Below are 16,088 nucleotides of genomic sequence, written 5' to 3'. Positions count from 1 at the left end.
GTAAAAGGCAGTTGCATTTGCGCCATAGGCATCTTGTACTAAATTGGAATTTACCAGAGAACCAATTATTCAACCCAAGATACATTAATTTGAGTGTGCTTGAGGAGACCTGCCTTTGCTATCTCCAGTTCTTAAGCAGGTCTGGACAGTTTCAAGAAATGTGGTGTGAAACATAGAGTATTTTGCAGCCGGACTTTATTTGAATAATGTCACAATGTAAAGTGGCCTTTTGCAAAGCTGCAACAAGGTCTATTGCTTCAGTGAGTTGCCTAAAAACCAGCCAGGGAACAAGTTTGTCTCACTGTTGAGGTTCACATTTGAAGAGCACTTGTGCACTGTACTAATCCCAGTGGTGGTTCAGAATTGGGGAAAATTCAGGGAGGCAGTGGAAGACCTTAAACTTAAGAAGAATACTGGAGCCTGACTGGCAGAATAGGATCCCACACATGAATATTCTGCTGCATCTCCACCTTCACCCAATTGTAGTACTTCCAGGACCAATTGAAGGGTGAGCAGCAGTTCTTTAAGAAAAGCTGATTGGTATAATTTTCTGACTTGGAAGCCTCTAGGTCATTGCTGTACATTTTCTATGCCCAGGGAGCTCAATCAACTGAAGGGGAGGGGTTTATTTAGGCCAGACCATCCTCTTTCTCTGTTAGCACAAACATATAGCTCCAATTTCAAGAAATTTGATTTATTTCTGTATTCTTGATTTTTTTATTTAAAACATATCACAATAACTGTTCTTCCTGAGTTTATAATATCTCTTCAGGTTTTATAGATTTAATATAGACAAAACAAACCATAATAAAACACAGAAAAGGGAAAAAAACTTGCCAATCCTTTTTAAGAATTTCTTGAATGATGTTAAAAATTGCTAGGCAGAAGATCCTAACATAATTGGTTTATCATCAGCATTGTCACAGGTAGCAGATTGACCTTGTGTGTAATGTCATGTGAACCTCACTATATGTTTATATTCAGTTTTTCTTTCTGTTCTTGTAGCTTTTTACTTATTGTCAATCAAGCTATAGATATATTAAAAACTTTTGTGTTCTGTAAATTCACTCAGATTGGAAATCAGCAAATGGCCACAACACAATGAGTAAGACTCAGGGAGAGGATACAACTACACATTAACTATTAAGCTATCCAATTTTCCCACCTCAAAATTCAATGTCATAATCTCCTTGTCTATTGACAGAGGTTCCTACATCTATATTGCTCTGCTTTCGGCAGCAGGAGCTGGACTGCAAATATTCTTTACATCCTTTCTTTTTACATCCTTTCATTTTTTTTGTGTTCTCTCATCTAAAAGGAATGAACAATTTCACACGTGCCAACAGACCAAAGCCTAAGTGACAATTCACCATATGGGAATCTAAACAGTGAGTGACCACAGAGTATTTAACCAAGTTGGGGGTGAGGTAGAGGAAGGAGGGAGAAATGGCTTATAGCATAAAGCTTTCTTTACTTCCAGTTCTTTGCTCCTGAAGGTGTTGAGTTCTTTATTGTCAATCCTCAAACATAAATAGTGGTCATTTGGGTAAACTAACAAAGGTCAGTTAGTGCCTTTTGGAAGGACACCTCAGCAAGGAGTCAACGGACTAGATTTTTGCCCAGTTGGAATCACTTGGGAGACCTTTGAAAATGGTGGCGTGTCCAGATTCTGAGATTTGCAATCCCATTCCCGGAGTTTCTGATTTTTATGGGTGCTTTTTAAGCGTGCAAGCTGGATTAGTATATGAGCCCTCACCCTGCATTCTCAGCCTGCCTGGCTCCACCGTGGGAATAGACATGTCTTAGTCCTCTGCAATATTCATGGGGTCCGGTCAGCTTTTCAAAGAAGTGTGTTTCACAACACCTCAGAGGTGTTATGAGCCATGGTCTGCATGAGGGAACCTTTTGAAAGTAACTTCAAAAGGTCCTTCTTATGTCTCTCCCATGCCTCCACCCAGCCCCCAATGTCCCTCATGCCTCCTTCCAAAGTATGTCCCTTATGTAGGGGGGCTAATTAGGCTAATAAACATATAACCATAAATTTAGGAACACTGACATGATACTAACTTTAGCATGAATGATCTTGGACTATGGGAACATAAGACAACCAGGGCTGTTGCCATAGAAGACAGCTCTGTATGATTAACAAATCTTTCTCATTTAAAACATGTATTTTGAATTTACAAGATGGATGTGTTTTGCTTTTGGTTACATTTTGTGAAACTTCAGTCAGTGACAAAATACAGGGAGAGGGAAGAATCAATAGATTCACTGAACGCAGTAATGTTATCAGCAGTGGTTGGGAACAAGATGGCTACCAATGCCAGCCTTACGAACAGGGTCATACAACTCCGAGAGATAATGCAGGTGGCGAGCAGACATGAAGAATTTCTCAGGGTCAGATGAGAATCACATGGGGTCAATTCAGTGGGAATCATTTCACTGTCCAGCGTCCCATATTCCTGGGCAATGGAAGGGAGGAAACGTCCGTATTTAATAACAAATGAAATCCCATTAGGTCATGATGTGTATTGTTATTGGCTGGAGTTAACGACAGGATGATTATTGACTGATTTGTGTTAATGTTTACTGGATAATGCCCACCGGAAGTATGGGCAATATGATTTTGGGAATCTATAATTGCCTTCACAGGGGCATTGTTCTTCAGACTGATACCCGGCTGTTCGCATTCTATACCTTGAGTGCAGGGCTTCCTCATATCATTCTCCCGTTCGATCTTTTGGTTAAACAAAGTCCCATCTTCAACATCAGTATTCTGCATTTTGAATCTTTGTATTTAGCTTACGTCTGAGCAAATACATAGCCTCGAGAGGAAACCCCCATCTACAATTTAGTGCTGCGGAGCCGGGTGATGTCACTGGCTTCAGGCGGCAGGACAGGACTCCTAAGTGGGGGTGAGTATGTTTTCATATTGACCACCCCAATTAGTTAGAGGAGCCTCTGTCAGGCCATCAGGACCCTAAGTTGTCTTGCGAGGGGTTGTAGGGCACAGTGTTACTGAGGGCCATAGAAGACGTGAGGAGTTTTGGCACCTAATATGGAGGACCGGGGTGAAAAAGACCCCGGATCAGTCCAGGACCAGAGCCAGAGAGAGCCGCGCCCACGGGGAGCCGCACCATCAGGTGACGAGACTCAAATAAAAGGTTGGCACAACGGTGAGGTTATGCTAAGGGGTGTTAGAAAATAAAAAAGAAAGCGAGAAGTCCCCAAGGAGGAGGGGGTCAGGAGAGTAGTGAGAGTCCCAGATGGACTTAGAGCAGGACTCAAAGGGTTAACAGAGAGAGAGAGACAGACAGACAGACAAAGAGAGAGAGAGAGAGAGAGAGACAGAGACAGAGAGAGAGAGAGACAGAGAGAGACAAAGAGAGAGACAGTCAAACAGGCTGCGATCCGGCAACCTGTGGAGAGGACAGAGGAGAGAAAACTAGAGTTAATAGAGAGAAAAAACCCAGTGAGAAATTCTCAGAGAGAGAAGTAAGGGGTTAAAAAATGAGGTGGAGATGCCGGTGTTGGACTGGGGTAAACACAGTAAGAAGTTTAACAACACTAGGTTAAAGTCCAACAGGTTTATTTGGTAGCAAAAGCCACACAAGCTTTCGGAGCCTTAAGCCCCTTCTTCAGGTGAAGTGAGTGGCACTCACCTGAAGAAGGGGCTTAAGGCTCCGAAAGCTTGTGGCTTTTGCTACCAAATAAACCTGTTGGACTTTAACCTGGTGTTGTTAAACTTCTTACTGTGTTTACCCCAGTCCAACGCCGGCATCTCCACATCAAAGAAGAGTGCCAGAGGGCATGCCAGGAGCAACATCAGGCATATCTAAAAATGAGGTGTCAAACTGGTGAAACTACATCACAGGACTACTTGCATGTCAAACAGCATAGACAGCAAGTGATAGACAGAGCTAAGTGATTCCACAAACAATGGATCAGATCTAAGGTCTGCAGTCCTGAATGGTGGTGGACAATCAAACAACTCACTGGAGGAGGAAGCTCCATAAATATCCCCATCCTCAATGATGAGGGAGTTCAGCATATTATTGCAAAAGATAAGCATTTGCAACAATCATCAGATTGAAGTGCTGAGTGGATGATCCATCATGGCCTCCTCCTGAGGTCCCAGCATCACAGATGCCAGTCTTCAGCCAATTCTATTCACTCTAAGTGATATCAAGAAATGGTTAAAGGCATTGGATGCCACAAAGGCTATGGCCTTTGACAACATGATGTGGAGATGCCGGCGTTGGACTGGGGTAACGGGACACGGTGGACAGAGTACCCTTCGTTGTCCAGTACTTCCCCGGAGCGGAGAAGCTACGGCATCTCCTCCGGAGCCTTCAACATGTCATTGATGAAGACGAACATCTCGCCAAGGCCATCCCCACACCCCCACTTCTTGCCTTCAAACAACCGCACAACCTCAAACAGACCATTGTCCGCAGCAAACTACCCAGCCTTCAGGAGAACAGTGACCAAGACACCACACAACCCTGCCACAGCAACCTCTGCAAGACGTGCTGGATCATCGACACAGATGCCATCATCTCACGTGAGAACACCATCCACCAGGTACACGGTACATACTCTTGCAACTCGGCCAACGTTGTCTACCTGATACGCTGCAAGAAAGGATGTCCTGAGGCATGGTACATTGGGGAAACTATGCAGACACTGCGACAACGGATGAATGAACACCGCTCGACAATCACCAGGCAAGACTGTTCTCTTCCTGTTGGGGAGCACTTCAGCAGTCACGGGCATTCGGCCTCTGATATTCGGGTAAGCGTTCTCCAAGGCGGCCTTCGCGACACACGACAGCGCAGAGTCGCTGAGCAGAAACTGATAGCCAAGTTCCGCACACACGCGGACGGCCTCAACCGGGATATTGGGTTTATGTCACACTATTTGTAACTCCCACAGTTGCGTGGACCTGCAGAGTTTCACTGGCTGTCTTGTCTGGAGACAATACACATCTTTTTAACCTGTCTTGATGCTCTCTCCACTCCCATTGTTTTGTTTCTTAAAGACTGGATTAGTTGTAAGTATTCGCATTCCAACCATTATTCATGTAAATTGAGTCTGTGTCTTTATAAGTTCTGTTTGTGAACAGAATTCCCACTCACCTGAAGAAGGGGCTCAGAGCCTCGAAAGCTTGTGTGGCTTTTGCTACCAAATAAACCTGTTGGACTTTAACCTGGTGTTGTTAAACTTCTTACTTTGACAACATTCCAGCAATAGTTCTGTACTCCAGAACTCGCTGTGCCCCTCGCCCAGTTGTTCCATTACAGCTACAACACTGACATCTACCTGGCAATATGGAAAACTGCACAGGTATGTCCTGTACAGAAAAAGCAGGACAAATCCAACCCGGCTAATTACCACCCCATCAGTCTACTCTTGGTTATCAGCAAAGTGATGGAAGGAGTTATCAACAGTGCTATCAAGTGGCACTTGCTCAGCAATAACCTGCTCACAGATGTTTAGTTTAGGTTCCACTAGGGTCACTCAGCTCCTCACCTCATTACAGCCTTGGTTCAAACATTGACAAAAGAGCTGTGGCATCAAGGAGCCATTGAAAACTGGAATGAATGGGAATCGGGGGAAAACTCTCTGCTGGTCGGAGTTAGGCCACACATATAGGAAGATGGATATGATTATTGGAGGTTATTCATCTCAGTTTCAGGACATTATTGCAGGAGTTCCACAGGGTCGTGTCCTGGCTCAACAGTTGCTTCAATTGCTTCATCAGTTAACTTCCTTCCATCAGTAGGTCAAAAGTGGGGATATTCACAAGTGATTACACAACATTTAGCACCATTTGTGACTCCTCAGATACTGAAGCAGTCCATATCCAAATGCAGCAAGACCTGGACAAAATTTAGATTTGGGCTGATAAGTGGCAGGTAACATTTGTGCCACACAAATGCCAGACAATGACTATCTTCAACAAGAGAGAATCTAACCATTTCCCCATGACATTCAATGGCATTACCATTGCTGAATCCCCCACTATCAACACTGACCACAAACTGAACTTGACTAGACATACAAATACTGTGCCTCCACTCCATCTGATGAAGGAGCAGCGCTCCGAAAGCTAATGGTATTTGCTCCCAAATAAACCTGTTGGACTTTAACCTGGTGTTGTTAAAACTCTTACTGTGTCCTACAAGATAAGGTCAGAGGCTAGGAATCCTGTGGTGAGTAACTCACTTCCTGAATCCCCAAAGCCTTTCCACCATCTACAAGACACAAGCCAGGAGTGTGATGGAATACTCTCCACTAGCCTTGATGAGTGCAGCTCCAACAACACTCAAGAAGCTTTGACAAAGGGTCATCTGGACTCAAAATGTCAGCTCTTTTCTCTCCTTACAGATGCTGCCAGACCTGCTGAGATTTTCCAGCATTTTCTCAACATCATCCAGGACAAAGCAGCCTGCTTGATTGGCATCCTATCCACAAACATTCACTCCATCCATCGTCAATGCGCAATGGCAGTAGTGTGTGCAATCTACAAGAATCATTGTAGGAACTCACCAAGGCTCCTTAAACAACACCTTACAAACCCACAACCACTATCATCTAGAAGGACAAGGGCAGCAGACACATGGGAACACCACCACTTGGAAGTTTCCCTCCCACTCAATCACCATCCTGACTTGGAAATATATCACTGTTCCTTCACTGTTGTTGGGTCAAAATACTGGAACTCCCTCCCTAACAGCATAGTAGGTGTACCTACACCACAGGGATTGCAGCGGTTCAAGAAGGTAGTTCCACCACCATCTTCTCAAGGACAATTAAGGATGGGCAATTAAGGATGGGCAATAAATGCTGGCCTAACTAGTGATCACCACATTCCATAAATGAATTTTTTTTAAATCAGCAAAACTGGCAGCAATCTAACAAATAAAAACAGACAATGTTTTAAAAACTCAGCAGGTCTGACAGCATCGGTGGAGAGAGAAACAGAGTTAACATTTCGAGTCCACATGACTCTTTTTCAGATAAGATATAAAAATACTGTCTGGAAGAAATTTAAAGAAATACAATTAATTGTGATCGTTATATTTTGAAATGCTAGATAGCACATGAAGAGATTAAATTTGTCAAGAGTGGCTGAGACATATAGTCAGGCTCCCAGAGAAAATAAATTTTGTGTGCCTCCCATACTTTTATCCATGACGAAAGGTCATCTTGACTCAAAATGTTGGCTCTATTCTCTTTCCACAGATGCTGTCAGACCAGCAGAGATTTTCCAACATTTTCTGTTTTTGTTTCAGATTCCAGCAATAATTTATCTTTTATCCCTGATGTGGAGATGCTGGCATTGGACTGGGGTGGGCACAGTAAGAAGTCTCACAACACCAGGTTAAAGTCCAACAGGTTTATTTGGAATCACGAGCTTTCGGAGCACAGCTCCTTCATCAGGTGAGTGTCAACCTGCACTCCAGGCCTGCACTCCAAAAGCTTATGATTCCAAATAAACCTGTTGGACTTTAACCTGGTGTTGTGAGATTTCTAACCAATTTTTATCCCAATTTGGCTTTTGCTCGTTTTCTTCCAATGCTAGTCCCATTTTTGAGGAAATCGTTGGTCAGCATTTCCTAATTTTTGAAGTTTTTCACTAAATAAAGGCAATAGATGATGCGTTGAGGAGGATGTACTTTTCTGGCGTTGGCAAGGTGGCGCTAAGTGGTCAGGTTGTGCAGCCAGGAACCTCTTGCTCCATCTCCAGGGTGACTGCGGCCTTCAGTATGTCCTGATCTGAAGAGTTGCCTTGTCTCCTCCACCAACATGGCGGTAAGCAAAAGGGGAGAGGTTTAAATACAATCTGTTTGCTTTATGACTCACCCGGGATCCCGATTTGAGGCAAAAAATATCATTGCTCGCACTGAGTTTTATTTATATGTGGAGATGAAAGCCGCTCAGCCAGAAGCTTATGGTGACCAAATTAGGCTGCGGATAACACACAAGATGCTGAGACGTCAATATTTTGATTTTTTTTTGTCTGTGGTTTCCTAAACTTGTCAGTTTCCTTGTTTCCCTGCTTTTTAAAATTCGGAACGACAGTTTATTTTAAAACGAAAAAAAAACAACTAAGTGCATCTTTTGCCTTTTTGGGGGGGAATCCCGCATTAATGTATGTGATGGTTTATCACGTTAAGTGCGCTGTATAAATGCAAGTTGCTGTGGACTGGATAAGAAGTTGGTTTAAAAGTAGGACGAGGAATGCCTCTTTAGTGCAGTGCCTGACAGTGAAAGGTCATTGGGTGGAGGAGTACTGCAGAGTTTCAGGCTTGAACCTCTCTGTAATCTACATGGGAGGTTCACGAGAGCTTGTATGTTAGAAATAGTTGTCAGATTATAGAGGATACTAAAACAAGGGAGCAATCATTACACAGGATGTACAGCACATAAACAGGCCATTTGGCTCATCCAGTCCATATGCTGGTGCTTATGCTGCATTCGAGTCACCTCCCATTTTACTAAATCGATCATCATAAACATCTATTCCCTTCTCCCTCAAATGTTTGTTCAGCTTCCCATTAAATTAGTCAAAACTTTTTTGCTTCAAACACTCCCTTGTGATAGCAAGTTCCATATTCTCACCACTCTTTGGGTAAATACGTTTATTCTGAATTCCTTATTGGATTTCTTGGTGATTATATTCTACGAATATATGCCACATATGGCCACGAGTAATGTTCCACCCCACGTGAGGAAACATTTTCCCTGTACCCACTCCAACAAAACCTTTCATAATTGTAAATGCCTCTATTAGGTCACCCCTCCGCCACCTTGTTTCAAGAAAAAAGAGGACCATCAATCTTTTTCTGATGGATATATTATTACACTCATGCATTTCTGGTATTATCCTTGTAAATTTTGTCTGCACCTCTTCAGTGCCTCTGGAATCATAGAATCGCTACAGTGCAGAAGCAGGCCATTCTGCCCATTGAGTCTGCACCGACTTTCCGAAAGAGCATCTTACCCAGACTTGAGCTCCCTATTTACTCCACTAATCCCCCTAACCTACACATCTTGGGATACCAAGGGACAATTTAACATAGCCAATCAACCTAACCTGCACATCTTTGTATTGTGGGAGGAAACTGGAGCACCCGGAGGAAACACATGAGACATGGGGAGAATGTGCAAACTCTTCCCCCCCCCCCCAAAATCCCTTTGTTCCTCTACTGTACCTAGATTTGCACCTTCCTACCAAAATATATTACCTCATATTTATCTGTGAACTTCATTTGCCTGTTTTGCAAGTTTATCAGTGTCCTCTTGTATTTCTGTTGTGGTCCTCCTCTGTGTAAAACTATGTCCTCTCTCTTTCTCTCTCTCTCTCTCTCTCTCTCTTCTCCCCCCCCCCCCCCCCCCCCCCCCCATACGCCCACACACGCACACTTTGATGTGACCTGATTTTTCTCAAATTGATTTTTTAAATATTTGGATCAGGAGCAGATTTGATTTTCCTAAAACAAAACTGATGCATTTAAAGCAAATGATTCAATTTCTGGTTATTTTGATCTCACAAACTTAAATAAGGTGCAGGCCACAAAAGCAGGAGTGATTTGTATTTTAATATAGTTGTATACTGCATCAAAATATGCAATCAAACAAGGTAGCTGCTGGATTTGGCTAATGTTCATGATTGCAGAAAGATTAGAGGAGCTTAAGTTCTCTGGTTCAGAGAGAAGGGTGTATGTTTGGTGAGAAGAATTTGAGGTGTATTAGATAATTTAGGAGGTAGCAATCATTTATTAGTTCAAAGGAATTTGGTCTGGAAGGACCTGAGGACAGAGATTTAAACTATATGTTTTTTAACTTCTTGCTTAAATGTTGATGTTTAGCAGCAAATATATTAAGGACATTTCATGGTTGAGTGCCACAAGTATCTGGTTTGATGGACTAAATGGTCACCTTCTTGTTCATTAGGGCTTGGAATATAGTTCCTGTTTTAGTGCTGCTGCACCAAAACCCCATTGAAGTTTGAAGCCAAAATCCTGTTTCATCAGAATTAGTAGCTGTCTTCACACGGCAGTGTTCAGTAATGCTTAACATAAATTCAATTCAAACTTATATAAAAATTGAAAGTTATCAGTATAGCTAGCTCATTTCTAGCATCTTCTGGTGAGCTGAGAGTTTAATGTTGAAGAAAGTTCACAACTTGAAATAATGTGATTTGGGTTGTCGAAAATCAGTGGAAGTAGTTTTTATCCATTTCAGCTGACCACAGATGCATAAAATAATTTATTGTGGGAGAAGTGTGATGATTGTAGGATTTTTAATCTGATGCCTTCAGTAGCATACAGAAGTAAAATCCTTTTGCAAACTTTGACTTCAATTGATTGAAATTGCTATGATAGATTATTATTACAATGCCACCAAAAGGATGTATAATTTGGAACCGGGCATGGAATTCTGGCTACTAATGTTCTGAGTAAAGGCCGATTCCCAAATTTTGGCAGATTGCTAAAATGTGGAACTAGGAAACTACAGTTGCAATGCTGTTTGTTAGATTTATTTTGTGTTCTAGTACCAGGACTCAATAGGGGAAAAAGGCACATTTTGCTCTCTCCAGCAATGATGTGCCTGTAATAACCAGTACTACATTCTTCATTATTAAATAATTCAAAATGACTACTCTGGTTTGAGACAAGGTAGCATTTGCATTTGTACTGCAAGGTTAAAGGAGATCTCGCACATCTATTGTAATGCTTACCATAATCCCAGTGTCAGCACTATTGTAACTGCTCTTGGGGGAGAGTACAGAAGGAAAATTTGTCTGGCAAATAATTTTTGAGGGGGAGAGTGAAAAGAAAATGTAATTGACAATAGTCAACTCTAAACCTCTGTTACAACCAGATAAGGTGAATGGCTCGTCTTTTCTCATTCCTTGTTTGATTGCAACAGAATTATAAAAATGGTATGCTTGCCAGTTAAGTCAGTGTTTAACTATTTACATGCTATGATTGTCAAAGACACAGAGACAGGTTTCCTTTGTAGGTTTTTAAAATAACAGTATTTATTGTACTTAAGACCTAATCCAAATTAAATAATGAAACACTCTGACCTTCATAGAAACCCTACAGTGCAGAAAGAGGCCATTCAGCCCATCAAGTCTGCACCGAGCACAATCCCACCCAGGCCCTATTCCCGTATCCCTACATGTTTACCCGCTAATCCCTCTAAGCTACTCATCTCGGGACACTAAGGGGCAATTTAGCATAGCCAATCAACTTAACCCGCGGATCTTTGGACTGTGGGAGGAAACCGGAGCACCCGGAGGAAACCCACGCAGACACGGGGAGAATGTGCAAACTCCACACAGACAGTGATCCAAGCCGGGAATCGAACCCGAGTCCCTGGAGCTGTGAAACAGTTGTGCTACTGTGCCGCCCTTCAAATACCCATACACTCAAGGGTTCTCGCCAACACATACAACTTACAAAGTGGGATGATATATTAAGAATATTTTAAAATCTAATAAAAGTTAGTGATATATGGACCTTGTAGGCTGACGACTTGACTGGTTTCAGGCTAGGCTCGATGGCCCCGCAGGATTCCGCGTTATGACTGTTTAACGACATTGACAGATGATTTATCTGTTCTTCTGGAGACAACAGCTGCTGAGGTAGTTCTTGTAAACATTGCCTGCAGTGAATAACAGGCGTGTTAAACTTGCAAGCTGGGTAGAGAGAAAGAGTGCCCCACTCAAGAGTCCTATCTTTTCAGTGTTTCTTCTACATCTGTTCTGAGGCCTGGAGAAAAAGCAGTTTCTTCAAACAAAGAGGGTTAGTGGGCTCATCACGTGATCTCCTCACCAATTGAGCAGTTACCCAAATGTGATCATAGCAAGCTGATTCCAGTTACATGGTTTAGACTTGAATAGATTATAGTTGGTTAATTCCTTTCTCAGCCAGAGTCCATTGACTAAAAGGATTATGCCTAGTGTTTGTCCACATCCAGTTCAGTACACAAGTAATTGCCTGGATGTTTTGTGAATGTGACAGGAGTTGGTACATTCACACTCCTCCAAGTTGATTATTTCTGATGGCATTTTCCTGGACAGGCTAACTCCATTGTGTTTGGTATTGGTAAGATAACAGTGATGCAAATGTTTGGCCGTCTTAACAGCTGTTGTTTTAAGTCACTTTTTTAAAAGAATGCTGCTATTCAGTCCATTTAAAACTCCAACAGTGGTTTTAAGCCATAGCCATGATTTAGCCATTTTTGATATAAAGCACGGTCCATTAACACCTCGTAATGTCAGCAAAATATATCTTGGTTTCTAAGGTAATCCCTTATTTTAGGACCAGGGTGAGAAGAAAGAGAATCCTATGCGTGAGCTCCGCATCAGAAAGCTCTGTATGAATATATGTGTTGGTGAAAGTGGTGATCGACTTACCCGGGCTGCCAAAGTGCTTGAGCAGCTCACTGGCCAAACTCCTGTCTTCTCCAAAGGTGAGTTTGTACGCACCACTTGAAACTTGATAAAACTTCACTCATATGCTTTTGAATTTGTAGCATTGTCAAATAATGTCTGTTCTTCATTAGCCCGCTACACTGTGAGATCTTTTGGTATTAGGAGAAACGAAAAGATTGCTGTTCACTGCACAGTCCGTGGTGCCAAAGCTGAGGAGATCCTGGAGAAAGGCCTTAAAGTAAGTTGGACTGCAGTAGGTTGCAGTAGTTTGTAGAAGTAATAAGCTTTTCCCTTTCTGTTTTGTGTGGGTGAACCTTATTTTTTAAAAGTGCTTTTGTCCTTTTTCTTACACTGTCTTTGGTTGGATTTTTAATATGCAGTTTGGAAGAATGGAATGGGGGCAATGGTTATGGTGGTGGACAATGAGCTGGTAGGGGAAATTGCTCAATGCACAAGTCAAAATTAACTCTCCAGTGCTGTACTGAGGGAGCAGCAACCTGTTCGGAGGTGCTATCTTATTGATGAGCGTTAAACTGAGGTTTCACCTGTCCCCTCAGGAGGACAGAACAGATCCGTGGCGCTATTTCAAAGCGGAGGAGGAGAGTGTGTTGCTCTGGCCAATATTTATTCTTAAATCAACATCAGGGAAACAGATCATCTGATCTTTATCAGCTTTTTGTGCACAAATTGGCTGCTGTTTTTCCAACGTTACTAATGCTACTGTAATTCCACTATCCAATCATTATGGAAACTATACCATAAGTCACATGAATGGGGAAAATGCCTAATTCCTGTAACTTTAACACAAAAGCAAAATATGTACCACAGATGCTGTAATCTGAAATAAAAGTGCTGGAAGTACTCAGCAGGTCAGGCAGCAACAGTGGAGAGAAAAAAACAAAGTCAGTGTGTCAGATCAATTCCCTGTTGTCGGAGCCATTTTTATGTGTTCCTTAATTCTTTACATCTATTAATATTGACCACCTGGGAAAAGTTATAACCTCAAGTGAAGTTGTCACAATTGCATTTTTAATATGCAGTTTGGAAGAATGGAATGGGGGCGGTGGTGATGGCGGTGGTGATGGCGGTGGTGATGGCGGTGGGCAATGAGCTGGTAGGGGAAATTGCTCAATGCACAAATCAAAATTAACACTCCAGTGCTGTGCTGAGGGAGCAATTTCCCCGACTAGCTCTTTGCCCACCGCCATCACCACTGAGTTGAGACTTTGAGTGCAACTTCGAAGGAGTAGAATAATGTCATTTATCAAAGTAGCTAGGTTTGCTTTTACAGCTTCAGGAGAAATTTAAATAGATGTTTCTTAGAATTAACCTGGATTTGATTACTGACTATCTGTTGTGAAAGTGAGACAGTGGATGAAGCTCTTTTTGATGATTTTTGTTTTACTCTTTTCATCTACAGGTTCGTGAATATGAGCTGAGGAAAAATAACTTTTCAGATACTGGCAACTTTGGTTTTGGTATTCAGGAGCACATTGATTTGGGCATTAAGTATGATCCAAGCATTGGTATCTATGGTTTGGACTTCTATGTGGTAAGTATTATCTATTGCATGGCTACCTTGTGGAAATAGAATAGTTAGGTGAACATATTTTAAATATGTTGCTCAAAACTATTTGTCTCCTCGGGATATTTTTCTAGCCACACCTATTTTTTTTTGCATGTGTTGATCCCAGACCGAAACATCTGTGTCTGAGTACCAAAGTAAAGTTATATTGGACTCAAAACATCAACTCTGTTTATCTCTCCACTGATGCAGCCAGACCTGCTGAGTTTTTTCCAGCACTTTCTGTTTCTATTCCAGATGTACAGCATCTGCAGTAATTTGCTTTTACAAATTCTTCCGTTCCCAGTTCACAAAGCCCTGCTGTCAATAAAAGTAAGTAGAAGTCTATAAAAGGGCAGCACAGTGGTTAGCACTACTGCCTCACAGCGCCAGGGACGCGGATTCGATTCCCAGCTTGGGTCACTGTCTGTGTGGAGTTTGCACATTCTCCCCGTGTCTGCGTGGGTTTCCTCTGGGTGCTCCGGTTTCCTCCCACAGTCCGAACGACGTGCTAGTTAGGTGCATTGGCCATGTTAAATTCTCCCTCCTTGCACCCGAACAGACGCCGGAGTGTGGCGACTAGGGGATTTTCACAGTAACTTTATTGCAGTGTTAATGTGAGCCTACTTGTGACTAATAAATAAACTTTACTTTAAAGTAAGTTGACTGCAATCAAAAATAAATCTGAAGCAATTTTTAAATACATTTCCAGTAGCTGCCATTCTGCACCAGTATAATAGTTGAGATATTCAGTCAACCTAGTTACTTATCTAGGTGTTCTGATGTTTGAGTACTAGACTAAGTTGTGCACAAGCCCTATATAGTGAAGAAGCTGTATAAATTTTAATTTATCCCAACCCTATATAATTTTATAATTCTCGGTCAATGATGCTCATGCTCTAATTTTACAAATTACAAAATGCAGTATAGGTTCTGTGTGTGACCTCCGATTCTGAAATGAAATAATTATACAAGCCATTTAGTGTATTGAGACCATAGCATGATTCGAGCTTCAAAACTAGAATTCCATGGCACCATTCTAAGGCAGTATTTTTTTCTTGAATCTGCTTACTCATGTACTCTTCGAGCACTGGTCAACTTCTGGCATATTGCCGCCGGCCATTCTTCCTGTTTTACTCCAGTCTGAGTGTTGGCAGGCTTTTGAAGGTTTCCTAGCAGCTGATCTGACTCATATTCTCACTGATCGTGCACTTTCTGGGGTAGTAATAAAGAGTAGGAGCGTTGGTTTTTTAAAAAACTCTCCCCCACTCTTCCCTATAATAGGGGTACTGAGTGATGTACCCCCTGTTAATGCCTTAAGCTAACTCAGCACAGATAAAGGATTAATTCTGAACCAGCTTCCCCTAAAAGCCTAGGATTCCTGCTGCTAATAGTTGTAACTTCAGTTGATAAGTGTGAAGATGTATTGGGAGAACAGGGTGTGTTTGATCGTGATGCCTCTGATCGTTGTTACTTGCTGTCTCTTGGAATGGCTCTGTGGACTTGGGAAGGGGAGAGGACAAAATGTGATGGGCAAGTAATACTGATAATGCATGGTAAGAGATTCTCTTCAAAGAATCACAGAATTATTATGATGCAAAAGGAGACCATTCGGTCCATCATATCTGCACCAACTCTCCAAATGAGCATTATGACTCAGTGCCATTCTCCTCCCTTTACCCTGTATCCTTGGACATTGTTTTTGTTCAGATAAACATCTGATGCTCTCTTGAATGCCTCAATTGAACCTGCCTCCACCACACTTCTAGGCAGTGCATTCCATACTCGTACCACTTGTTGGGCAAAATTTTCCTGTATTGCCTGTCATGGGAATCGTAGCTGGCAGGGGCAGACCATGTAAAGTCTGTTGACTTTTCTGGTCTTGGGCCGTTATATGAAAAGGTTTTTTCTTTGCATCACAATTGCTTTTGCAAATCACTGAATCTATGTCCTCTCATTCTCGATTCTTTTATGAGCGGGAATAGTTTCTCCCTATCTACTCTGTCCAGCCCCCTCATGATTTTGAACATCTCTATCAAATCTCCGCTTAGCCACTATCTCTCCAAGGAG

At 42.2% G+C, this 16,088-nt stretch overlaps 1 protein-coding gene across 5 annotated transcripts in view; it reads left to right on the top strand.

Moving 5' to 3' along the window:
• Positions 1-7,688: 7,688 nt before the first annotated feature.
• Positions 7,689-16,088, top strand: part of rpl11 (ribosomal protein L11) — an 18,177-nt gene continuing 9,777 nt past the window's right edge. Inside the window, exons 1-4 of one of the 5 annotated variants that reach the window (XM_078237881.1) lie at positions 7,689-7,818; positions 12,342-12,492; positions 12,586-12,692; positions 13,875-14,006. In XM_078237881.1, the coding sequence (XP_078094007.1) occupies positions 7,813-7,818; positions 12,342-12,492; positions 12,586-12,692; positions 13,875-14,006 (396 nt within the window). In that variant the 5' untranslated portion in view covers positions 7,689-7,812. Of the gene's footprint in view, positions 7,819-11,722; positions 11,823-12,046; positions 12,126-12,324; positions 12,493-12,585; positions 12,693-13,874; positions 14,007-16,088 lie in introns of those variants that run through there. The other 4 variants (XM_078237884.1, XM_078237882.1, XM_078237883.1 and 1 more) reach the window with 4 other exon arrangements.

This window comes from Mustelus asterias, chromosome 21 (assembly GCF_964213995.1).
Source record: "Mustelus asterias chromosome 21, sMusAst1.hap1.1, whole genome shotgun sequence".
Classification (NCBI taxonomy): domain Eukaryota; kingdom Metazoa; phylum Chordata; class Chondrichthyes; order Carcharhiniformes; family Triakidae; genus Mustelus; species Mustelus asterias.
This window is presented reverse-complemented; position numbering and strand designations above follow the sequence as displayed.